Source organism: Gorilla gorilla, chromosome 21, assembly GCF_029281585.2.
Source record: "Gorilla gorilla gorilla isolate KB3781 chromosome 21, NHGRI_mGorGor1-v2.1_pri, whole genome shotgun sequence".
Classification (NCBI taxonomy): Eukaryota; Metazoa; Chordata; class Mammalia; order Primates; family Hominidae; genus Gorilla; species Gorilla gorilla.
Genome location: NC_073245.2, coordinates 53,375,985 through 53,401,365, shown reverse-complemented (window position 1 = coordinate 53,401,365; position 25,381 = coordinate 53,375,985). Strand labels below are relative to the sequence as shown.

Here is a 25,381-nt window from a genome sequence, read left to right as displayed (position 1 = left end):
CCAGAGATTTCAGCTGCCAAGTCCTAGAGGCAACCAGAATGGCACCTGGCAGTGTTAACTAACTGAATGCAACATTTTTGAAAGGAGAGGTTTCTGTGGAACTGGAAAGGGGCTCTGGTTGTTTCCAGCTCACCACCAAAACTGGCTGGCCACGAAGAACCCAGGCAGGATGTACTCTGCTCAGACACACCCTCAGAGGATGGGCAGGAGAGAGTGGACCCACAACTCCTGTTAGCCCAGAGGAGGGGTTACAGCTCTTGCTGCTTAACCTGAGAACAGGTTAAGCTCTTGCTGCTTAACCTGAGAAATTTCCAGAAATTTCCCACCTGCTTCTACTGCAGAATAATCATCTGGCGACTGTTTCTAGTGAGCATGTCCCATGCAACAGGCTTTCCTGAGCCCCCGAAAGAGCATACAAGTCAAAGGAAAAAGGACATGAGGATGATTTATTTGGCAGTCAGATCTTAAGAGGGCAGCAGAACTAGCAAATGGCCAACCCTGAGCCCAAATGTGGGCAGTAGGTTTGTGTGTGCTGAATGCTGGCTATGCTATGAGGCACCTTTGCGCCCATGGGCCTGGACCCCGGCCTCTGTCCTCAGAGGTGAGGGCTGCCTTTCTAACCTTCCCATCTCCATCCCTGGATCTTTTTACCAGTTAGAAGCTGCAACAAGGATGGCAGCTTCATTCAGCACCCAACTGCCTGTACCCCACCCACCCAGGAGTCAGGCAACTCCTCAATCCCTTTTTCATTCCTCAGGGAAAGCATACTCAATCCCTTTTTCATTCCTCAGGGAAAGCATACTGAGTCTTCTTTGACTTAAAAACAAAAAACCCCACCAAAATAGGCTCTGCTATTTCTTCTCTTCCCACCCTGGCCCGCCCCCCATTCCTGACAGTGCCTTAACATCACAAACTAAGCCCTCTTAACACAGCAGGCAGCCCACCTGCCACTCTCCTCTCCAAGGTTTCCCTACAAGGGTGAGGAGCAGAAGGAGTAAATAACTTAGTTACAATACCATTGAGAAGAAAAATAATACTGCTATTTTTAACATGATCCCCTGTATCTTTCAGGCTGGGTCATGTTCCCAGCCATGGGCAATGTGCCCTTGTGCTGTGTCCTCCTCCTCCAGGCAGGGCAGAGCCCTTCTCCATGCAGGCCCTACATTCCTCTGCCCTGGCTCCAGGGCCAAACTGCAGGGGCATCTAGCTTCTCACCCTGCCCAGCTGTGGTTTTAAAGCTACAGGACAATGTAAACTTTGTTTCCCTGGCCCAGCAAGGCTCCTCCTCCTCCTCCACTCTTAGGAATGTCAGTAGCTCCTTGGAGTCTCCTGTGCCACTGGCTGAGGCAGCCTCTCTCTCCAAGGGGCTTCGGCCATGGTCCTGGCCCCACAAGATGGAAGGATCCATCTCCAGAAGTCAGGGCCAGATGTGTGTGCTTAATGCAAAACACAGTACAGTTTTTGCCTTCATCCAGAGCTGGGGCATGTAGGCCCAAAACAGTAATAACATCTCATTAATGGCTTGGTTTCTGTCTAGCATTCACTGCTGGAATCCAGGCTTCAGGCTGCGAGACCCGGAAGGCTGCCACAGGGGGCTGCTTCCAAAGAACCCAGTTCGTGGCATTCTACAAGGCGCACAGCACCTGCTGCTCTCCAACGAGGCTGGGGTACAACTAGAGGCGGTTGTCTCCATTGACCCGAGTCCTTCTTGGGGCCCTGGACAGAAGGGAAGAGTGTCCTTACTGGCAGGCAGGACCTTGCAGCCCAATGCCAGACAATATTACAACTTTTCTACCCAGGAGAAAGAAACACTGAAGAAGGAGGACCTAGCCACTGCCTTCCTGGCTCTAGCACCCCTCCATCTCCCTCACCTTCGTTCTCGACTGTCAAAATGGTCTGCGAGATGCTCCTGGGAGATGCGGAAGTCCTCAAATGGCTGCTGGTAGCGGGATTCAAAGGAGCCTTCCCGGGCTCGGCCGTGAAACAGCTGGCCTGAGGCATCTGAGCCCCGCTCCCGCAGGGACGTACCACTGAAGGGACTGAGGTCACCATTCTCCTGCTTCAACGAAGCCAGGTGCACAAGAGGGTCAATGACTCCTCTGCACTTCTGGAGGCTGCTGCCTGGCTCTCCTCCCACCTACCCCAGGCCAGCCCACCCCTGCTGCAGATACCTTGGCAGGGAAAATGTCAATCTTGATCAGCAGGGAGGCCAACTCCAGGTCCTCACTGTAGTTGTTCTTCAAAGGCACTGCTCTGTATCCTAGGAGGAGGAAAAGCCTGGCCCTCAGCCCACGAGGGACCGAGCAAGGGGCCCAGCCCCACCCTGCCAGCAAGATTGCAGGGGCACTGCCTCCAGGAATGGTCCTCACCTGTCTTCAGGCCTTTTACTGGGAAAGTAGCCTGAGCCAGGAAATTCTGGTCACTAAACATGTCTTCCTCATACACCACGAAGCGCAGAAAGGCAAATTCAGGGTTACTGATCTGGAAGTGGAAGGGCTTGGCTGGCCATACAGGGTTGAGTCCATTGTCCACTGTGAAGGCAACGACAAAAGGCTTCAGGTCACCCTGGGAGAGGATGGGATGACTGGTGGGGAGGGGCTTGCAGTGCCCCAGCAGGATGAGGAGGATGACTGGGAAGACAGACTGACCCACAAACTCTGTCTTCTGCTTGGTGCTGTCATACTCAGCTCCAGCCACCTCAATCTCCACAAAAGGACACACAATGCCTCGGCCATTCTTTGGCAGATGTCGAGCCCCCAGCACCTGTAGGCAGACAAAGAAGGGCCTGGGATTGTCCTTCCTGCTCCCTCCAATCCCCCACTGCGGAGGCTCAGGCAGCATCTGTGGAGTGGAGGCAGCGCGCCCTCTGCTGGGCCCCCGGGACACTGCCCATGGAGTCCCTCACGACATCAGGGACCCTAAGCTGTCCAGAGCAGCTGCTGCCTGTAGTTTATCTGAAGCCTGAGCTTTAGCCAAAATTTCCATGTGAGTTTTGCAATCTACTTCATGTTAAATCCATTACTATTTTAACACAGAAATCTTTTAAATGACCTCCCCTTAGGGAAAAAAAAGATCTCATCAGAACAAAACAAGTCATCAGAACAAGTCACACCATGGCTCTGCACGACCTAGATGCATACAGTGACTGCATGCTATCTTCACCCCTTCAAAGACTCTGCTCAGGCCCCACCCACCCTGACCACCTTGATGCCTGAAAATACCTACTTTTGGAGAACTCAACATAAACAGACTCCAACGGCAAGCAGCCCCTTTCCCACCCTGAGGCCCAGATGAGCAGCACCCACCTCAATAGAGATGGCACATGGCTCCAGCCCGCGGAGGCTGCTCTTGTCAAAGGGGTCGAAGGCCTCATCCCGCATGGTGCTTGGCTGCAGCACGTAGCCACAGTGCCTGCCCGTCATGAAGAGGGCCTGGTTCATCTGCATAGGCTTGTCTGGAAGAGGCAGATTATGGTGTATTCCAGTCCAGCTGCCCCACAGTGCCCCTCCCCACCCTCCTCACAGGGGACCTCCTCACCAGGGGTCTGGAAGTTGAGGGCCACAAGCTGACTGCCACAGATCCACATGGGCAAAGGATCGTAGTTGGAGGAATCCAGTCGCTGGCCCTTGGGGTAGATGCGGGAGAGCTGCAGTCGATTGTACTGAAGGAACTTCTTGCCTTTGGCCTTGTTCACGTATTTCTCAGCCTTGGTTTCCGGGAAGGATGACATGTCCCGGTAGCAAGCACGTTCTGTGCCAATCTCTGGGCCAAACAGGGAAAACACTTACAGAGCCCGCCCACCCAGGAAGTGTTGGGGGGATACCTAAATACTCTATGCACCCACCAGGCCCTCCAGGCACATGCACACCCCGCCTGGGCCCTGGCCCTTACTCTCTTCATCGAAGGGAACAGGCCGGCAGTAGACGACAAGTTCAGAGAGCTCCAGGGCAATCTTCTTCCTCCGTTCCATTATCTTCCCTTCAGTGAGCTGGTGACACACACAAGGCCCTGTAGCCCCAGGCTACAGCCCTGCCCAGGAGAAGGAAGCCCCTGCCAACCTTGGGCATGCCCACACTGCAGGTGCTCTGGGCCCCTCTCCCACCTTCCCCTGTACCTTCCAGACACCACACCCAACAGTAAATGAGGGAGCTCTGTCCTCAGCCTCATCCTGAAATCATCTTTCCTCTTTTCTGTCCCAGAGGACACATGGACACATTTGCCCTCCAACCCTCTTAGGAGGGGTGGGGGATACAGACTCCTCATCACCACCCATGTTCCCAGTGACCTTCCAGGGATCCTGGAATTGGCCACACTCCCAAATGACACTTTCTGACCATTCATTACCCAGCCTCATCCTGGGGTAAAAATGATTCTTCTGTGTTACCTGTGACTGCACTGGGGATACAGGCCCCTGGCTTGGTTTCCATCTGTGTCCTAAGGATGATCCTCACTGCCTCAGCTCCCCCAACTCAAATATAACCACCCACTCTTCATGGCAAATCTCCATGCCAAATCTCTACAGAAGCCCACTTACAAGCACCCCATCCCATCCTCTCACTCCTGGAGGACTTTCTTTCAGTGGCTTTTTTTTTTTTTTTTTTTGAGATAGAGTCTTGCTCTGTCGCCCAGGCTGGAGTTCAGTGGCGTGATCTCGGCTCACTGCAATCTCCACCTCACGGGTTCAAGCGATTCTCCTGCCTCAGCCTCCCGAGTAGCTGGGATTACAGGTGCCGGCCACCACGCCCGGCTAATTTTTGTATTTTCAGTAGAGACGGGGTTTCACCGTATTGGCCAGGCTGGTCTCGAACTCCTGACCTCAAGTGATCTGCCCATCTCGGCCTCCCAAAGTGCTGGGATTACAGGCGTGAGCCACCACGCCCGGCCTCAGTGGCTCTTACATTCAGACTCTTCCCTTTTCAGCCTAGACCCCCAGATCCAGTCCTTCAACCACCTGGTATGCCAGCACCTTTTCCTTCTAGGGGACAGCCTGGCAAGCACCCTATCCCTTCTCTATTTGGCTTGCAGGTGCCCTCTCCAAAGCAGCTACAGACCCATCTACCAAATGCACTTGGTGAAAGGGCCACCAAGTAGGAATTCCCTAACCCTTGAGAATACTTCTCTGTTCCCCCAGGCTCAGGGGAAGAGGCCACCCTTCTCCAGAAGGCTGGTCCTACCAGCTAAGCTTGGGCTCCATCTCCTCCCACACGCTGCTCGCCCCTTTCAGCCATCTGCATGAGAGCCTGCTCAAACCCCAGTCACCTGTCCTCTCCCTCAAGGACAGGCCCTACAAAGGCTCTGCTTTTGCCATTCCAGACTCCCTGCTGCCCACTGCCATCCAATGCCAGCCATGCTGCTGATGCAGCTCAAAAGTCTCACCAGGGCTATTAGCTGCTGCTGAATCCAAAGGGCACTTGCAAGTTCTTATCGTTCCTGTCTTTACCTCTGTAGCTCTCAACACAGCAGACCCCCTCCCTCACCAGTGGCCTGCAGTCTGTCTGACCTGCCTTTCCTGGGCTCCTTTCCTTGCCCATGCCTTCTCATATGGAGCTTGTCAATCCATCCCAAGTTCTCTTCCTATGCGACACCACCTCATCCCTTCTATGCCTCAGACCCCACTCCACTCCTGCTTCCAGCCCAGGACTTCTCCTCTTAGTTCTGGTCTTGTGTATCCAACTGCCCACTAAGCAGACCCACTTCAACGACCCATCAGTATCTCAAACTCAACACAACCTAAACACACCACATTGCGTCTTATGTGTCTGTTTCTTCTCAATCCCTAGCTAAGGCAAGGGCTGTGGCCTATCTGGCAGAGGCCGTCAGCTGCCCCACTGCTCTGAGGGGGCTTGTGCTGGGAGCTGGAGGCCTCAGCTGCCTGACAGGCCCACACACTGCCCCCCAGAAGGTTCCAGCAGAATCTCACCCTGGCATCTGCGGTCTGGGCCACTTCACGGATCTTTTTCACCCAGTCCTGCAGCTCCTCCTGTGAGTCGGCAGCAACATCCAGGGACCAGTGGGCCACCGACGCCATGCTGATGGAGAAGACGAAGAGCCGGTTGTTCTTGCCCTCAGGACGGATGGCTGGGAGGGCGAGAGCAGATAACAGCTGGGAATAGACATCTCACCCCCTCCACCCCACTCCACACCGCAGGCACTGGCTCAAATGAGTTCTATCTCATCCCATTTCCTCCTTCCCACACCCCATGAGGGGAAGGACTACTCTGCTGGCCCATTTGACAGATGACGACGCTGCAACTCAAACAAGTCACTGCTGGTTGTGGTGGAGCCAGTGTTCCAACTCAGCTCTGACTCATGCTTCTTCCTGAGGCCGTGTCTCCCTCTCCACCCCATCTCCAAGCCTCTGTCACATCCCTGTGGTACAACCCATTAGGCCTGGGGATGTCAGCCAACCAGGAGCATCAACTTTGTTCTGCTGATTCTGACGGGTTCCCCAGTGCCTGGCATAGGTAAACATGCAGGGGTCAAAGCTGAGGGTGACAAATGGAGCCCAGGATGTCAAGGGGATGTCCAGAGCATGGGGAGAGCTTGGAGTGAGGGCAGACTTTGGGGTTCAGCCATCAGCTTCCTCCCTAGGAGCAGGAAAGAGATACAAAGAAGAACCTCACCCTAGGGAACAGTGGGCAAGAGAAACGGATGGGAGCTCACCAATCTGACAAGCCGGCACATCCAAGACCCCCCGCAGCAAGTCCCCTAGGGGGCTGTTCTCGTCCAAGTGCTGTGGGAAGCAAAGCCCACCAATGGTCAGCATGGCTACTGCATATGTGTGTGAGGGGATATCCGTGTGCATGGGACAAATACATCTTGTGGGTGTACCTGTGACTGCCAAATGTAGCACAGGTATATGGGAGACTACGAGCATGGCCACATGGGCTGTGCGACCAGCCCATGTGACAGGTGTCTGTGCATGCACGTGCGTGCTTGGGACTGTGTGACGGGGGCATGCCAAGGAGAATCTGGGAATAGGGAATGCTCTTCCTCAGGTGGTTCTGGTCTTACCTCCCTCTCCGGCTCCAGGGCCACAGGGTTGACCATCTCTTCCACGTAGTTTGATGGGAACCAGAGCTGCTTCTTCCCTCCGTAGTCCCCTCGCCACCTGTGGGAGCCACAGGGTGCTGACCTCCAGCAACCACCCCAAACTCCCATGAGGAGGATATCCTTTGGTAGGGGTTCCCATGCCTAAGCCAGGGTGAGGCAGGCACTGCTGGTGCATACAGGAGACAAGCACATCACAAATGCATGTCTTTGGGGCCCCAGCTCCACTGGGGCTCTTGGACTCTGGGCCTACCACACGACCGGCTTACCAGCCTCCCTCTTGCTTCTCCACATTCTGGATGATGGCGCTCTTGGTGAAGGTCAGCTCGTCCTCCCTCTGGGCCTTGTAGTCAAAGAGGGCTTTGACCGCACACTGCAGAGGTGAGAAGCACCAGTCAGAGCAGAAAGGCTCTCCCTGCCGCTGCCAACCTGGGGCTTCATGTGCACACACACATGTGCTTGGGCTTCCCTGCCTGGGGTCAGGCCAGTGGGAGATGACACTGCCATCAACAGGCCCTAGTTATAGTTCTTGTTACTGCCCTGCAGGGAAGCTCCAGGACAGATATGATCAGAGAGGCAGGGCCTCTGCCAGTGAAATACCTCGGGACCCAGGTGGAACCTTAAGCCCCACCCTGGGCCACAGGGAGAACCTTGAATCCGCTCCCAGGAGTCAGGGCTGGCAGGCCAAGAAGGCAGGGTCTGCAGTGGCCCTGAGTGCCTCCCCAGGACCTGGAAGCATATGGGGCCTGGATGGGACCCCACCACTCATCTGTGAAGTGGAAAGAAAAACTTCCTTCCAGGTCCCCTGGCTGTGGAGGGGAGGGGGTGAGAAATAGGGCCAAGGCCTTTTTAGAGAAAAAGGCAAAACAAAAAAGAACCTGTGTAACAGGGCTCCATGAGGCCGGGGAATGAGTGGCCAGTGTGCCTCCCAGCTCCTACCCCGCTGCTGCCCAGGAAGGAAACAGGGGTCACCCACGGCAGCAGTTTTAAAGGGTCACTGCTGACTTAAGGGGTAGGGGCTAGGGAGTGAGTCGGCCCTGGGAGACCTGCGGTCGCTCACCAACCACACATCTCTCACAACCTCTTGGGCCTCGGAAAACCACAACCACCACTTCTCCACAAAGACCACAGATGGCCCAGAACACAGAAATGAAGCCCCAAGCAGCTGGGGACCCTCCCCAGCTTCCTATGCCCAGAGGCCTGAGCTGTACCTTGAAAGTTGGCATAGGGTTTGCCTCTACATAGAAGCCAGGGTTGCGTCCCTCATACAGGGCCCCGTAGTCAGGCTCCTGGAAACAGGACACAATGGGATATGTTAATGCCCCAGAGCCCAGAGGTAGAAAGCAGCTACTGGTTTCTGGAGCAGCTTCCCTTTCCCCCAGTGCAGCAAACTTGCACCTGATCCACCGGGATCCTTCAACCTCAGTGGAGACGGCTTCAGAGGCCTCAGGCCCGGCCTCACCCTTCCCTTTCCTTTCTTCACGTTCTTTTATGTAAGGCCCAGCCCAGGATTCTAAAATCTCTCAGGTCCTAAATGCCCAAACACCCAAGTATTTCTGAGCTATGTGCAGGTGGGCCCTTCACAGACTACCCATATTCAGTGCTTTAGTTCAGTGGCTCATTGGTTCACTGCTGAGCCCAAAGTCAGGAAGAGCCTTCCCACTCCCCACATTCCTCCTGCCGCTCCTCTCCATCACCTGAGTCCCAGGTGCCAGTGGACAACAGGTCTCTCTCTCCCCAGCCAGCCCTGTCTACTGACAACAGCAGTCTCTCAACTGATCTCCTGGTCCTAGACCCCTTCCTTCTGTCCAGGGCCCTTATCACCAGCTGTGCTGCCATGGGTCCTGACTTTTTCCCTCACTGGTCTCACCTCCTGTGGCTCTGCCCTCCATACCATCCACCAGGCGGAGGCTCCACAACCACTCTTGGGTAGCCTCATCTCATCTGCCCTAGGACAGAGTCCAGGCCAAGCCCAGGTGGATGAGTTTCCACTGTGTGCACCTCTCCCAGTGTGAGCCCCAGAACCTCCTCACTCCACACCTTGACTCATGAGGAACCCTCTGCTTATGTGCCTGTCCCCATCCTTACAGACGCTGCTCAGATGTCCCCTCCTCCAGACACCCTCCTGGTACCACACTGTGGCTCCCAGCTGGACTCAGGGGCCCTCCCACGAACTTCTACAACACCCCAGGTCTTGCTGTTACACACATCCAGAGACTGGTAAGATTCTGGGTCTCTCCTGCCTCCCCTGCCATGCCCCGTCTACCACAGCCCCCTCACAGCTGTGCCAATCTTCTCCAGTGCCTCCTCGTTGATGGGATAGCGCAGCTTCATCTTGCGGTATAGCGGGTGTTTCTCATAGTAGCTGATGAGGTCAACAAGGCTGTCGAACTCCGAGTTCCCTAGCATCACTGTCTGGCCCTCTTGCTGGACACGGCAATGCTTGATCTTGCCCTCAGCCCTTCACAAGGACAAAACAGTCACACAGGGTCAGGGCAGCTCAGACCCAAGCAAGGCCCCACAACCCAGTGCCACACCCCTCACCGGAAAGAGATGGCATATGAGTTGGGCTCATTCCGCTTCCGCACCAGGAAGGCCCCATCACGAGGGACGCGCATTAGCATGTGCTCAGCCTGTGCTCTGGTCAGGCTCGCGTGGTACCACCTGAGAACAGGCAGAGTCAGGCCCGGCCAGCACCACCCATGGCCCTGCCCTGCCTTGTCCGCCCCCAGGCCCCTCCCTCACTCTTTGCTCTCGTGGGCGTTGGTCTGTGGGACAGGCTCTGAAAGTCGCATCTCAAACTCATTACAGCGCAGGGGCACCTGCTGGTAGTGCGTGATGAGGTCATAGAGGGAGTCAAAGACGAGGTTGTCTGTCAAGAAGAACTTGGGGGTCCCAGCATCTTGCCGGGAGTGGATACGGCAGTGCTGGACTTTCCCGTTCCGCCTGTGGAAGACACAGAGTGAGGGAGGCTGGGGGAAACAGGCCAGGGCCCCAAAGACCAAGTTCCACCCCAAATGAGGGTGGAACTCAAGGAGGGAGCCTCAAGGAGGGAGGCCAATCTCCTGAGGAGCTCTGGTGTGGGCAGTCACATGAACCAAAGGTGTGGGCTTCAAATGAACGGAAAAGGGAGGGGTATGGTGGGGGGTGAGACAGAGAGTGTGTGTGTGTATGTAGGTGAAATTATGTTCCATGTAAAGCCTAATTATTGTCCTGGATCAAAGGCTCAAATGTTAACTGATTATCTCTGGGTGATGTGATGTCTGTGTACACACGCTGACTGAACATATGCATCTGCATGGGAAGTGTTACCAGAAAGAGAGCGTGTAGTCGCCCACGAAGGTCTCACTCTCTCGCACGAGGAAGGAGCCGTCAGGGGCTCCGGTCTCGATGCAGTACTCAGTAAGCAGGCGCTCAGCGATGTGACGCCCGTCACGCCCTGCCCCTAGCTTCCCATGGAACCACTTCTCATTGGAGTGCAGCTCTGTGCTGCTGCTGACCTGTCAGGGGAAGGCAACAGCAAAGATACTGTGACCCTGGCCCAGGCCTGACCTGGCCCAGCCCCCAGACCTGAGCTGGTTCCTCACCTCCTTGGGCTCCTCCTCATCCTCGTTGCCCTGGTCACTGCTGGTCTCCTCAGAGTAGTAGATCTTGCTGCTGGTCAGAACAAAGTAGTGGGGATACCATTCCTGGAACAGACCAAAGAGGGACTTGTGAGCCAGGGTCCTCACACCCACTGGCCTACCACCCCCAGCCTGGCCCAGTCCTCACGTGGTTCACAGGGTCCTCCAGGTAGAGGATGCCATTCTTGATAGAGTTGCTGATGTCGTTCTCAGAGTACATCATGGATGTAGGCACCTCCTCGTAGGCACTGCCCTCAGCCAGCTTCTTGTGCTGTAGGGGCAACCAGAACAGGGCAATGCAGACCCCAGTCCTCACCCCACCTCCTCACCCAGGTTTAGGCCCAACAGCTGAAGCCATGGCCTGGGCAAGGCACTGAGAAGTGTGGGGCTTCCGCAATAAGCCCGCCACCCCACCTTGATGAGGATCTTCCTCTTAAGCTGGTTGGGTGAGGGGAGCCCATCGGCGGAGATCTCCACGGGCTTGGTGAGGAGTGTGTCCCCCAGCACCTTCTTGAAGTATTGGGCCATGTTCCTCTGCTGGGCAATGCTGCAGTGGTCCTCAATGGACAGGATGACTGGGTACCTGCGGGATGGGGGACAAGCACAGTGAAACAGATTCTGCAATTCTCTGGGTCTAAGTAGCCCCTCACAGTGAGCTGTTGGAAGCCAAGGGCCTGGGGGCTTCTTGTCTATAAAAACTATCCCAGAAAAGAGGCAGGCCATAGCCACTGGTGGGGCAGAGAGGGGTTCTACAGCTGTGGCAGCAGTGGAAACCAAAGGGTAGCAACTGATGCAGTCCCGAGCTGGCCCAATTATGGAGGCTGCTCAGCAGTGCAAGAAAAATGTTTCACACCAAAGAGGCCAGGAGAGAGGAGAAGCCTCCAAAGTTAGCTGTTAGAGCCCTGGTGAGCTAAGGGAGACCAGTGACCACAGTTTAAGCAGTAAACAGAATTGAAGGAATGGGACATAGGGAACAGAGACAATCTTCTGGGCTGTGAGGGTAAAGGAGTTGGCAGGACACTGGCCTAAAGAAACCAGGGCATGTTTTCTGAAGATGAGAAGAGCATGTGTTCTACAGTCTAAAGGACCCATGAAGAAGAAAGTGGGCCCAACATGTAGGAAACAGAAAGTGTAACTCGGGAAGCAACAGCTCAAGCAGGGAGCAGGTGATGAGGAGAGGCCAAGAGGAAGGACAAAGATGAAAGGCTGAGGGAGAGGGGACAGGGCATTTGAGGAGTCTTTCTGCCCTCTGTCCCTCTAGAACGAGAGACCTGGAGCCAAGTTAACCCCTGGGTCATCCAGCCTCCGACTCACTCTGAGGCCACAAAGGCATGCTCCTTGATGGTGTGCAGGACATCTGAGAACTTGATCTTGGTGGTAAGGGTGTGCCCATGGTAAATAACTGGCATCCCATCCGGGCCGTCCCAGCAGTCCACTGGGGAGCAACATCACCATGGTCAAGCGGGCAGGCCTCCCATCTTCCCTCCCCCAGCCCTGGACCCCACGCACACTCAATGCAGCGACAGCCCATCCGCAGGCAGCGAGCATAGGCTTCCAAGGATGACTCACTGGAGAACTGGTCCCCGGTCAGGTACCTGGATAGGCAAGGAGAGGCAGGTATGGTGAGATGGGCCCTCCTGGGAAGAAGCTGGGTGGGCCTGAAGGAGCCACACTCACGTGTTGTGCGAGGAGGAGATCCAGTAGTGGGAAAGAGGGTTGTTCATGGTGTCCGGGCATACTGCATCCAGCTGCGAGTTCCACACACTGTTCTCTTTGGAGAACAGGAAGGTGACAAACTGTCCAGAAACATGTGGAAGGGAAGAGACAGTGAGTCCCTGCCCTGTCCAACCCAAGATGGTAGGTTGGGGGTAGGAGAGAGAGTGCTCTGTCCCAACTAGGGGTGGGCAAGGTGCACAGTAGGGAGAAACAAGGTGGCATCCCTAAGGAGTGTCTAGCTCCTGGAGCCCGGGTGGGGTCCTGGTCACCCCTACTCATTCTCTTGACAAAAAATGGGTGAAACATCGGGCTCACCTCATCCAGGAAGAAGTATGGCTCCTCGATCTCTCGTAAGGGGTCTCGGAGGAAGCTGAGCATGAACTCCTGCACGTGGAGGCGATCAACAGCCCACAGCTCCTGATGGGGTAGGGAGGGCAGGGGATGAGAGAAGCCTCCAGTCAGGGATGAGCCCAGCCCCCCACAACCTACCAGCCTGGGCCAATGTCAGCCCAGCCATACCCCCTGGTAGTCAAGAAGGAACTGCTGGAACTCAGGAAGGGACACTCGGCAAAGCTCCGGCCGCTCCCCAGCCCTGCAGGGAGAGAAGGTAAGCTAGCTAGTATGGTCAACAGACAACAAGGTGCCCCATGGAAGGCAGAACCCAACTCCCAGCCAGCACAGCTTCCCAGAATGGTCCAGCATGGTTCCCTACTCCCACTGCCTCCCACCTGGATCAAGAATCGCCCAGTGGAGAGATGAAGGGGGCCCAGGGAAAACCCCACCTCCCCACTCCAAACCAAACCTCAGAGTACTGGCTTCCAAGAAGGGGAGGTCCATCTGCAGGAAACAGAACCTGGTCAGGGCAAGACCCCTGGGAGGCCATGTGGGAAAGGGGCTAGTAAGAAGGCAGGCTAGAGCAGCAGATGGGGGCAGGCCTCTAGAGAAGAACTGGAGAAATGGCACCCAAAAGCCCCTAAGCAGGGCAGCAGGGCTGAGGCAGGCAGAGCTGGGGTGTGGGGTGGAAGAGCAGGGGCAGGGGTTGAGGGAGGGCAGGTGGCTCATGCACCGTCTTCTGGGCGCTGTACATGAGGCTGCGGTACAGCTGAGCAAACTGCCCGTAGGTGATGTCCCCGCTGCGCTGCTCCAGGTCCTGCATGGTATAGAGCAGGAGTGCCAGTCAGGCAGTCAGGCCCCCAGCTGAAGGGCTCTTGGCTTCCCCTGCCCCCATCTACAGACAGCCCTGGGTGGCACTTACCGTCAGCCGCTCTCGGAGGAAGCGCATGTTGGGGACCCGGTAGTTCACCTGGGACAGCATGTTCTTCAGGTCCTTGGCTGATATACTGAGAAAACAGGGACATCCCCAGTGGTCTCATCCAGCTTCTCATGACCTCTGACCTGTGGGTCGAGCCCACCTGGGGCTGGACAGGTAAACAATACTATTCTGGGAACCTGGAGGCCTGAGGGCAAGACTGGATCAGAACCCATGGGGTGACCAAGGTTAGTCCCTTCCTTTCTTTGGACCTCAGTTCCTCATCTGAGCAAAAAAAAAAAAAACAAAAAAACAAAACAAAACAAAAAAACCCTGTAATTCTGTCAAGGAAGATGTGAACAGATTCAGTAAAGTGGGTCAGGCATGGGAGGAAGAAAAACCACACTCCAGGCCTCCCCTCCTACCGGCACTGCTGAGGCCTGTGCCAAGGTGGCAGTCAGCCTATTCAAGACAGAAGGCAGGGCTCACTCACAACTTCCCTGTTGGGGGCAGCATGGCAGCAGGTCCCTACCTGCTGCCCACTGGGATGCTGGGAGTTTGGTCCTCAGAACCCACTAACCCATGAGAGGGAGGAAGGAGGAGGTGCATGCTCCACCAAATACAATGACTGGCAACTGGGCACCTCCTGGGGCTAGACAGGGCCTGGCTCCAGGAAAGAAACTCAGAGAACAAGCGCCCCTGCTCTCCCAGGGGTGTCCTGCCCAGGATGTGAGGCTGGGGACACTGCTGGACCTGGCAACAGGATGGACAAGAAGGGGGAAGGGGGGGGCTTTCTCTCCTGGAAGGTGGTGTCAAGGAGGGGAGGGGAGGGTGGGACCACCTCCTCTGGGCCCCAAGAGCCTGGGAGGAGGCACCAAAATTCCCCGAGGGGGCTGAGCGCCACACTGAGTGGATCAAGCACTGCGGAGGGAGGGCTGGCTCTATATAGGCGCCCCCTCCTCTGATCCTCAGTCACCCAGGAGGTAGGTGCTATCAGGGTCCTTGTTTTCCAGTGAGGAAACAGAGGCCTTCTGGTTGCAACTGCCTGCATCACCAATCTTGCCCTCTGTGGTCTCTTTCCCATCAGCATACAAACAGCTTGTTACTTCTTCCACCAAAAACACCTGTCTTGCCCCTGCTTAGCTCTCCAGCTACTGCCCTCTTCTTTGCTCCCCTCCACAGCAAAACTCCTTGCAAGAGTCATCTTGCTCCCTCTCATTCCCTTGAGCCCCTCACCGCTAGGCTGACACCGCTCTTCTCACCATGTTAAATCCAAGGGTCAACGGTCAGATTTCACCACTGTCTTCTTCCTTGGGCTGCCAGAACTCAACACCCTGGGGGTTCTCCTCTTACCGCACTAGTTGTCCCTGACCCCTCCAATCTCTAATATGGGGGTGGTCTGGGATCAGCCACTGGACCCTGCCCTTTTCTTGGTCTGCTTGCCCCCTAGGTGATCTCACCCAGCCGTGTGGCTTTCAGTGTTATCTACATACTCCCAAGTTAAAATCTGTAGCCCCTACTGTGTATGTACCTAAACTCACTCTAACCACCTGCCTCCTCAACATCTCTCCCTGGACAGCTAATAGGCATCAGAAAACTTAACATGCCTCAAACTGAACCCAAGCTTCCCTCCAAATGGGCTCGTCCCATGATCTTCTCATCTCAGTCAATGGCGACTCTGTTTTCCAGTTGCTCAAGCCAAAGAGCATACTATTATCCTCAATGCCTCTCACACCCCAAAATCAATCTGTTAAGGACATTCTTTCTGGCGCTATCTTCAAAATACAACATGGCCAAAATCCAGCCACTTCCTACCATTACCATCATGATCCAAGCCCTCTCACTTTTCACCTGGAGTGTGGAAACAGCTCCTAACTGAGCTCTCCACACAGCAGCCAGAGTGATCTTGAGTAACCCAAGTCAGGTCACATCACTCCTCTCTTCAGAACCCTTCCATGGATTCCCATTTCTTTCAGGTCAAAGGACCTCACCATGGTGCAGCACCCACACTATCTGGTCTTTGCTCCCCCTTCTCTCCTTGGCCTCTCTGGCTGCCATACCAGGTCTCAGAGCCAGAGTTTCAGGGCACCCTTCACACACTACTGGCCACCCTCACCTCCAGGACACCCAAAGCCAGTTCTACACATCCAGTCTCTGCCCATAGCGGCAGGGCACACAGCATGTGGCTGGCTCCTCTCACCAGCTCACACCAAGGCCACCAGAGGACTTTGTGCAGAAAGCTACACGTGGCAGAACCTTCTGCCCACCCTCCTGGCCCCACTTAAGGTCCCCTGGGTCCTCTGGCTCTCCTGGCAGCTACTTAGAGGCCCGACTAAGGTTCTGGATGCCCATCCCCACCCTGCTGGGCTAGAGCCACAGCTCAGTACTTACCGATCCTCACGATTCCGATCCACTGAGTAAAACTGCTTCCGGAGCCACCTGGAGAGAGAAGCCTGAGGTGAGGGCCACTTCTCCATCTACAGTCAGGCCTGGGAGATGTCTGGGCACACAAAGGTCTGCTGTCCCTGTCCCCCTGGTCCCTAATGCTCCCAGCCCTAACCCCTTCAGGAGTGGTTCTTACCTCTCAATCTGCAGGGGTGTGGGTGCCTGCAATGTATCCTCCATCAGCCAAGTTAAGCCCTTGATCCACATGTTCACTTCATCCTCAGATGTGGCTGTGAGCAAGGTATCAATAGCTGCCCCGAGGGCACATACCTCCCACTGGGCAGGAGCCAGCGGGCATTCCCCTAACTATCCTCTACATCCTCCACCCCCTTGACTCCCACCTTGCAGGCTCAGCGTTTTCAGGCGAAATTCCATTCCATAGAGAATGACAAAGCAATGTGACTGGTCCGGCCGGAAAGCTGGGTCCTCTTGATAGCGATCAAAGTCCCGTGAGGTCTTCCCTGGGCGGATCTCCTTAATTTCACGAATGTCAACTAGGAAGGTAGCAAAGAGGCCAAGATCAAGCTGGGGTCTCCCAGAGTCAACACCGAAAGAAGGGCAGCCTGGTTTCCTCATTCTTACACTCTCTCTCAGGGAGGAACCCCAGAGGCAGAGCCAAGACCACTCAGTCACTCTGGTAATAAGAGGGCTGGGTTGAGTCTAGGGATAGGCCTTTGCTAAGTAAGGGCTGAGATGTCAGAGAGGGCTATATGGGGGAAAGGTGGTTCTGTGGGGTGTCCCTTCCCTATCTTTGTTCCCTCACTGAGACACTTTGACCTGCAAAAGAGCTAGACTCCAGAAGGAGAAATAGGGACCCAAGGCTGTTCATGAGGACCACTTCCTGACACAAGGTACACACAAATCAAATCATAAAGTCCCAGAGGCAGGGCTGGGTAGGTCAAGATGGGCCTCAGGATCCCTGGGAGAAAGTAGGCTCTGGCCCAGAGGACTGGTGCATCCCTGAAATGCCTAACTGCTAAAGCCATCCCCACACAAGTCTCAGCAAGGGGCCTAATCCCCACCCCATCCCCTGACCAAGGCACTGGCTGTCCAAGAGCAGCAGCCATCCTGGACCCAGACCACCATTTTGCCTGGGACCATTTCCTTATCTTAGTTATCCAAGGCCCTTGCATGCTCCCCTGGCCTTCACAGGGCACAGTCAGAGAGGTACACGGGCTTGAATAGCAGATGACCTGCCTCAGCCACTAAAACTTGAGACAATGATGAGTAATTTATTTAACTTCTCAGAGTCTCAGTTTTACCATCTGTAAAGCAAAGGGCTTGACTGAGTTTCTCTAGAAGGCAGGGTGGTAGAAAAAACATGCACGAGCTCTGGGTGAGACTGGCTGAACTAAAATCCTAGCTCTACCTCACATTAGCTATGTGATCTCAATAAAGTGACAGCCACTCTGACCTCACTGCTACACCTGTGAAGAGAGTAACATAACAGTAACATAATAGCATCAGAAAGATGTTGGTAAGATCAAAAGTCTTAACAGCTAGAAACACCCAGCACTATATGTGGGACATGGAGGGAGCCCATCCAATGGACTCCTCTGCTCCCTCAGCAAAGGTGCACAGGCTCTGATACACTCTCCAGCACAGGGAGGGGCTGCCCGCTGGCTGGAGGGCAGACATTCCAGCCCAGAAATCACCGATTTAAGGTAGATTAGGTCAAAGGAAAAAAGCTTGGCTTAGCCAACAGCTATGACTTTCTTTGAGTACTCCCCAAGCTCTGAAGCCTCTTAAAATGCTCTAAACCCAGACTGGCCTGGTAACTTCGGAGCCAGATGCAGTGCCAGCATTTGCCTGGCCAGCCCCCACCCCAGGAGCCCTTCTAGCCCAAACTGCACACCAACCTGCCTGGAATGTCCTAACGGCCCAACTCCCCCAGATGCTCTCTTCCTGTCCTGTCCCTCTAGCAACTGCCACAAAACTCCACATCTATCCCACCTGGAACAGTGGGCATTGCTTCTGGCCCTAACCCTAGCTCCCCGACACATTTCTGGTTCTACCTGGAACCACCTGTCCCCTCAGCAAACCCCCCCAGCCTGTCCTCCAGCTGAGAGTCCTGCCTTTTCTGCTGTTTTCCCTGACCCCTGGTTCTCACCAATCAGCCATCCTTCCCCAGTCTTCTGGCTCTTCATAAAACATTATTCTGACCCCCCTAGACCTCATTCAAGCCCCTCCCGAGGCTGCCCACTGCCAGTCTAAGGAGAACAAACAACAAACACCTTCTATGGCTTTGAAGGCTCTTTGTGACAGGGCTCAGGAATTTACCTCCCCAGCTTTTGCCCTCTCACCCTCTCTGCTCCATCCACACTAAGCCACACCTAGGGCAAGAATAGCTGTTGCTTCCCATCCCTATTTCATCTTGATTCCTAGTCTGGAAATGTCCACCTCCCCGGCTCCCTTCTCTTCCACCAAGGGCCCAACTGAGAAGTTCCTTCCTGTGGCACTAATACACTTGATGCCTCGTGCATACAAACATGTACATACATGCTCACATACCTAAGGCCAAGCAGGGCCCCTCCAGGGCTTGCTTAATGACTGAAGAAATGAAAAAGGCAGGTACACAGGCAGAAGGAGGGAAAACCAAATAGGGATGGGGAACAAAAATGAACAGTTATACTTGGGTAGAAACAGGGGCAGGGAGAACTGGGCCATAAAAGGCCTAACCGAGAACACAGGGCTTCCAATGACAGAAGGAGGAGCTTCCATCAGGGGAAATGGCTAGATCAGAAACTGCAGAACAACCACAAACTCTGCCTTTTGAAACAGAAACCAGTCTGCTCTTCCGGTGTGGAGCTGCTGTCATCCCCCTCCCACACCTTCTTGCAAAGGTGAGTGTGACTGTACACACACACACACAGTCAACAGGCCTGCACTCCTGCACATATTTCCATTGAGATCAGTTGAAGGCAGAACAGGTGCCTGAGATAGGGACCAGGTAGGCACAGCACAGCTCCAGGCCAGGCATCCAATGCTCCCAAGTTCCTGTTGGCCACACCTGGTCCCTTGTACTGTCTTCCGTAAGAAGGCACCAGCCTGGCCCTGGCAGCACAGTGAGATGCTCTACTAGGTTCTTGAAAGCCACATCCTGTGCTACCTCCCAACCTCACCCTTCATCTTCCTGCCTCCCAGAACAAATATGGCAGCATCCTCTTTCCTGAGAGAGCCAGAGCTGGTCCCCAGAAATTCACAAGGAGACTCCCCAGAGAGGAATGGCCTCTGCCCTGGTGGCAGGTGACAGAGCAAATGATCCAGTCTGGCATAGTCTGGGTCAGACCTCTCTGCCATTAGTCAGGAGGGCAGGAAAAGAGACCTTCCCAGAACTTAGGAGCTTGAGAAGGGGAGAACTACTTAGGGGAGTAGGAAAGTCACACCTTATACCCAAAAATCCATGACCTAGAACTCCTCCCCAACTCAGAACCATGAGAGAACAACATTCAGGGGAACTCTGGGGAAAAGAAAAGCCAGGGGTACGAAGAGGCTGTCACTATGAAGAAGATGGGGCAGTGAGAAGGAGGAACTCTTTGAGAACAAGGGCAGGATCCCACAAGTAGCAGCCCAGAGGCCTGATGTATAGCATGATGACAAAGGCCTAATGCCCAGGCTCGCCTTGACCCAAGAGGGCAAAGCCCAGCCAGCACAGCCCATCAGGGCTGCAGCATATTCATTCTGCCCAGCACCAGGTCCCCAGGCCCATGGTGATGGCTGCCCAGGCTTCAGGAATGGCACCATGTCCCCAAGCCCACAGTGAATGCTGCCTGGGCTTCAGGAATGGCCTGGGCATTACCATTCCAAATGTGGCTATGGTAGACAGTGACAAGATAAGCTGCTTGGGGCAGTGAGGGGGATTTAGTCCCTTATATTGAATTGCTCACAAACTCTGATGAAGAAACAGATTCTTTCTTAAGGGGCTCTGAAGTAATGAGGGACCACACACACCTGTGCCTGGACTGTATCTCACATGTCAGCTCTGAGGACTGAGAACCTTCTCATAAGCCAGGCTTCCTGGTGCCCCAGGCAGAATCCTGGGGCCTTGCTCTGCTCCCTGCCCTGGTGGAGATCTGCCTTCTCCTGCTCTTTCAAGAAGTTTTCCCTGACCATCCCCTTCCCAACTTAGGAGAACCACACAGCTCTTAAATTCTAGCTATGAGGCCTTGGCAGTCCCTCACTCTTTTGGTCTCAGTTTCCCCATCAGGAAACTGGAAATTCCTCTTACCTCACATGGTTGCTGTGAGGGCCATGCTGGGAAGTGCTGGTAATAGAGAAGTCTGGAGACAGCCCACCCGTCTACCTGTGTGCCTAGTGCCATTGACATGGAGCCTACAAAAGCTGGCAGTAGTGGAGACAAATAAGGCCACTTGCCAAGGCTCCACTAGGTGCAAACCCAAACTTGGGTGAAATAAAGATGGCTCATGAAGAGAAAAATACAAGCAGCTATTTCGCCAGCTCAAAAAGAAGCCTGGTAGGGATGGGGGCATTGTATGGGGAGAAGGGGGACTCTTACAGACTTGTGTACAGATAAGCATATGCAGACACGCTGCTTCCTGAGCCTGCAGTGCCCCACCAGCACACTCACCAATAGTCTGAGGCACGTGCATCCCCAAAGATCAAGTTTCAAATCCTGGCTCCAAGCATATAGCTAGGCCTTGGCAAGTCTGCAGTCCTCTCTGGTTCATCGTAAGATGAAGGCTTTCGTGGGAGTAGACCCACAACAGACCCTTACATGTAGGCACACTACCTCACAGATATCCACATAGGACGGTCAGCCTTGGCCTGCCCTTACCACGCCCAACCTCAGATTCATGTGTGTTTTGTTTTCTGGGCAGAAGGAAATGTGCCTGCTGCCTGGCACCTGGGGCCAGCTCTAAGCATTAAGGCAAACTGCCACAAGACTGAATTTGTAAAATAACAGGTTATATGACGAGGCCAGGGAGACTGGGAAGACCAATGTTCCTTTTCCATCTCTTCCCTCTTCTCCCCTCCCTTCTCAGCCCAGGGACAGACTCCTGGCCTGAGACCACAGAGATTAGAGACCAGCAGTTACTCAGAGCGGAGCTTCTGGGCCATGCAGTCCTGGACAGCATCCCCCTTTTGGACATGCCAGTAATGGCAGTTGCTTTCCCTTTAAAAGAGGAGCCTGTTTCCTCATCTGAGCCACCCTATGCCCAAGCACTCTGGGAGCTGTGAAGCTATACAACCCTCAGGGCCAGCTGAGAACCTGCCTCTGCAGGAGAGTAAGCCCCCACCCTGAGACAGCACCCAATCCACTGAGTGGGGAGAGAGGGTGCTGTCGAAGGGACAAGCTATATGGCGGGCAGCCAGTCTGGAACCTGGGAAAGGGAGAAGACAATAACCACAGAGGACCCATCTGTGTGCCTGGCTCTTCTGAAGGTAGGGCTGCTTCCTGTCTTTGACTCTTGCTCCCACCCCGACTCCCCCGAGACATCAGGCCAAGTCACAGGCCTGCCACTAGCTCTCTTCCTGTCCAGTAAAGTGGGATAACCACCCTGTCTGGCCACCACGAGGATGTGCATAAGGGTAGTATTCCTGTTGCCCCGGCAGAGTTCAAGGACAGCGGGAACCCTAGGGAAGAGAAAGAGAAGAGCAAAGGCAGGGCTCCTCAGAGCACAGCCAGTGAGAGCCAGCCAATCCTGCCCTAGGGGGCAGACACATTGCAGGCCCTAGAAGGGGGAGAGGGAGCCCAATCATCAAATCCAAGACCCTAAATTAGACCTAAGTTTCTTGTTGGAACCTGTGTCCTAGTATCCCCTGTGCTCAAAAAAGCCACTTCCAAATAGCCCAACAGACAGAGGTCCCCCAAATTTATAAGCCTGTTAACCACTCATCAGGCAAAAAGGGTGTAGAGAGGTATTATGAGCAAAAGCACTGGCAAGGTGGGCAGGAGGCCTGGACCCATCTCTCTGAGCCTCATTTTCTTCATCTGCAAAATAGAATCACCACTCCTGTCACCTCCTTCAATGGACTACAGTGAGATGCCAATGAGGTAAGAGATACAGAAGTGATTTAATCAGAAAGGGACAGGAGGACATATTGAAAACTAAACCCACCAAATGATGAAGATATGGCCAAGAAAACCATAACCGAAAGTACCCCAAATTTCTGAACATGAAACATGCTTTCACTGAAATATTTCTCTGGGTCTGGGTGTCTCGCTCTGTTGCCCAGGCTGGAGTGCAGTGGTGCAATCTCGGTTCACTGCAACCTCCGCCTCCGGGGTTCAAGTGATTCTCATACCTCAGTCTCCCAAGTAGCTGGGATTACAGATGCACACCACCATGCCCAGCTGATTTTTGTATTTTTAGTAGAGACGGGGTTTCACCATGTTGGCCAGCTGCTCTCAAACTCCTGACCTCCAGTGATTCGCCTGCCTCGGCCTCCCAAAGTGCTGGGATTAGAAGCATGAGCAACCATGCCCTGTCTGAAATATTTCTCTTCAGAGAGGGTTTTCCCTTTATAAAGTGCATACGCTCACTTTAGAAGGCTGAGGCAAGAGGACTGCTTGAGGCCAGGAGTTCAAGACCCATCTGGGTAACAGAGGAAGACCCCACCTCTGCAAAAAATAAAAATTAGAAAAACTTAGCTAGACATGGTAGCACATGCCTGTAGTCCCAGCTACTTGGGAGGCGGTGGGAAAGATCACTTGAGCCCAAGGGTTTGAGGCTGCAGATGAGTAGGAAGCTCTATGAGCTATGATCACAGTACTGTACTCCAGCCTGGCCAACAAAGCGAGATCCTTTCTCTAAAAACACAAAACCCAAAGTGTGTAAGCTAATTGATGTAAATGGTAGCAAAAACTATCCATTTAAACATGCATGGAGTAACGAAATTTTGTAAATTAAAAAAACTGCAACTCATAGTAAATATGAAAGGTCTCTTTAAAATCTAAAGAGCTTGAAAGAGGTAAGCGAAGATTTCCTGGACAGGTTCCTTCCCTTCTGGGGGTTTTTACTACCCCTACCTGTGGCCTGTGGACCCCAGAACCCCTCAAGGCCTGTGTGCCCCGCTCTGCAGAGGGCACTGGAGGAAGGCAGGGAAAGCCCAGCCCTCCTCAAAAGGGTCCAGGTCCAATTAACACAACACAGACACCAGCCCATGTCTCCCCATACTCCTTCCTGCCTCAGCCTTTGCACAAGCCACTCCTACCTCCTCACTTAAGCCCCCACCAGGCCCAGGCCAGGGGCACACTAGGTGCCCCCTCCTCTCTTGTGTGTTACCACTTGTCACACCTGCTGGTGCTTCCCTGGTGTCTTAGGCCACTGGCCTGTGAGCTCCTCCAAGGAAGAAACCACATTTGACTCTTCTCTCCATTCCCTACCAGTCCAACACAAACCCAGGGCCTGGGGAGGCCTCAAAATGTTTAGAGTACTTAAGAGCAGGAGTAAACACATGGAAGTTAGATTCCAGAGCTAATTATCTAACAGGCAGCAAAGGCCACAGATGCTCAAAAATGGTACCAGAAAGATGGTATCAAGGATGGCTTCCTGGAAGAGGTGGCACAGTGGGCCACAGAGGCTGAGGGGCTACAACAAATACTGAAGATGCAGTGGTCAGTGAGGTAACAACAGGAACAGAAGAAGAAGAAGCAGGCATAGTTGGGGGGAATGTGACCCCTGGGGGCAAATACAGTCTGGAAACACTGGGAGGTCCTTACATAAAGATTCCTATAGCCAGTGGGAACCACGGGAAGCTAACAGAGCTTGGGAAAAACAGTAAAAGCAGCAGGATGCTGAGCACCCACGCCCTGCTGGGCCCTAAGCCAAGACCAAGAGGAGATTCAGGAGAGTGGTCCCAGGGGTCAGAAGAGGTGTGTAGATCTCCAAAATGACCTCTCACCAATCACCCTCTCCACATGTAGCCTGTGGCAAACAGATGAGCCCCTCCCAGTTCCCCACTCCCATACCAAAGAAAATACACAGCCAGGACCTAGGAGAGCATAAATGGAGCTAAGCCTTCTCCACCAGAAGATGCTGAAAGATGGACAAAGAAAAGTTCCAGCAGAAGTGAGTATCATCTGGGCCACTTCTGGCCCCCTACTTCAGTCACCCCATTCCCAGGTTCCTATACAACTCCCTGTGGGGTAGGGCAGGCACTGCACTGCAGATCCCCCTTCACAGGCAGCCAGAGGCACAGGGGCTCTGCACCCGTCAGGACCATACGGCTTTGGCAAGGTTTTTGCAGCTCTGAAGGAAAAGGATGGAGGTAGCCAAAGAAGAGACAAAGACAGGACCTGGACACAGATGGGAAGGAAGCCTGATGCAATAGTAGCCAGGCCACAGGATGGTCAGCATTTCCAAGCTGGCTGCATATGCCCAAAGCCTGTGGAAAGGGTGAGAGTTCTCCTCTCCCTCTCATTCCTCTCTCTTCCTGAGACTATAATATTCCTCCTTCTGCCTCTCAGTAGAAACATACTCACAAATCTGAGGTTTCCCTGAGTACATCTGGCTGCCACCAAAGGAAGGTCAAAGTGGAGGGGTGGGTAGCTATCCCTTTCCATTTTACAAACAGGGACTTCTGAGGTCACAGGGTTATATGGCAAAGGGAAGGCGATGGTGGGGCTTACTGTCCTTCCCATTACTGTGCAGCAGCTTTCAAACCAGACCCGCGGGCAGCGAGTTGGACAAGCTTGGTCTAGATTCTAGACAAATCTCTTTGAAACAATGAGGAAACAGAGGGTCCAAAGGGTCTTGTCATGGTCATATGGTGAGTCATGGCAGAACTGGGACACTCTGCAGTGTCCCCACAGCAGCTGCTATCCCTGACACTGGGTATACAGAGAAACACAGAGCAGCCATAGCCAGCCTTTGTACCATCCAGGCAGGCAGCCCTCTTCCCTAGGACTCTAAATTAATCTTACCTATCTCAGAGGTAAGAACAGAATCCAAAGGAAGGAAGGGAAAGGAGGTCCCACCCAGAGAAATTAAAGCTGGAAGAGCACTCAGCAGTGATCTATTTGGCTTATGCAGTCATTCATTCCATCATCTGATCAAACATTTATCGGGCATCTATCTACTCCATGTCAGGCCCTGGGCTGAGTCCTAGGGAAACAGAGATCAATAAGGCATTTGAGTTCCTGCCTTTGAGAAAACCCCTGCCTGATGGAGGAAACAGATGGGGAAGCAGATAACTATGAGGTCATGCAAAGAGTAGAACAACAGGGAGGTGTCTGTGGAGCTGAGTGTGTGTAGAGCAATGTCTTGGAGTGCTCTGTAAAAGCCAGGTCTGGAGGGCTGACAAGCACACATTGGGCAGAGGGGTTCATGGAAAC

The 25,381-nt window shown here is 54.0% G+C and overlaps 1 protein-coding gene across 6 annotated transcripts in view; it reads right to left on the bottom strand.

Annotated features, from left to right (window-relative positions):
• Positions 1-428: 428 nt before the first annotated feature.
• The window catches only part of PLCG1 (phospholipase C gamma 1), a 38,740-nt gene continuing 13,787 nt past the window's right edge, over positions 429-25,381 (bottom strand). For 2 of the 6 annotated variants that reach the window (XM_055372968.2, XM_063702414.1), the window contains 31 exons: positions 16,425-16,577; positions 16,220-16,313; positions 16,030-16,077; positions 13,645-13,729; positions 13,456-13,539; positions 13,192-13,226; positions 12,909-12,981; positions 12,705-12,806; positions 12,351-12,469; positions 12,183-12,268; positions 11,988-12,108; positions 11,088-11,256; positions 10,822-10,944; positions 10,638-10,739; positions 10,363-10,550; positions 9,796-9,996; positions 9,595-9,714; positions 9,331-9,511; positions 8,262-8,339; positions 7,320-7,423; positions 7,015-7,111; positions 6,664-6,733; positions 5,921-6,078; positions 3,892-3,988; positions 3,538-3,762; positions 3,306-3,454; positions 2,649-2,763; positions 2,370-2,531; positions 2,172-2,260; positions 1,872-2,059; positions 429-1,716 (listed from right to left, as the gene is read on the bottom strand). In XM_055372968.2, coding sequence (XP_055228943.1) covers positions 1,674-1,716; positions 1,872-2,059; positions 2,172-2,260; positions 2,370-2,531; positions 2,649-2,763; positions 3,306-3,454; positions 3,538-3,762; positions 3,892-3,988; positions 5,921-6,078; positions 6,664-6,733; positions 7,015-7,111; positions 7,320-7,423; positions 8,262-8,339; positions 9,331-9,511; positions 9,595-9,714; positions 9,796-9,996; positions 10,363-10,550; positions 10,638-10,739; positions 10,822-10,944; positions 11,088-11,256; positions 11,988-12,108; positions 12,183-12,268; positions 12,351-12,469; positions 12,705-12,806; positions 12,909-12,981; positions 13,192-13,226; positions 13,456-13,539; positions 13,645-13,729; positions 16,030-16,077; positions 16,220-16,313; positions 16,425-16,577 — 3,659 coding nt within the window. In that variant the 3' untranslated portion in view covers positions 429-1,673. Of the gene's footprint in view, positions 1,717-1,871; positions 2,060-2,171; positions 2,261-2,369; positions 2,764-3,305; positions 3,455-3,537; positions 3,763-3,891; positions 3,989-5,920; positions 6,079-6,663; positions 6,734-7,014; positions 7,112-7,319; positions 7,424-8,261; positions 8,340-9,330; positions 9,512-9,594; positions 9,715-9,795; positions 9,997-10,362; positions 10,551-10,637; positions 10,740-10,821; positions 10,945-11,087; positions 11,257-11,987; positions 12,109-12,182; positions 12,269-12,350; positions 12,470-12,704; positions 12,807-12,908; positions 12,982-13,191; positions 13,227-13,455; positions 13,540-13,644; positions 13,730-16,029; positions 16,078-16,219; positions 16,314-16,424; positions 16,578-25,381 lie in introns of all 6 variants that reach the window. The other 4 variants (XM_055372971.2, XM_019016981.4, XM_019016979.4 and 1 more) reach the window with 2 other exon arrangements.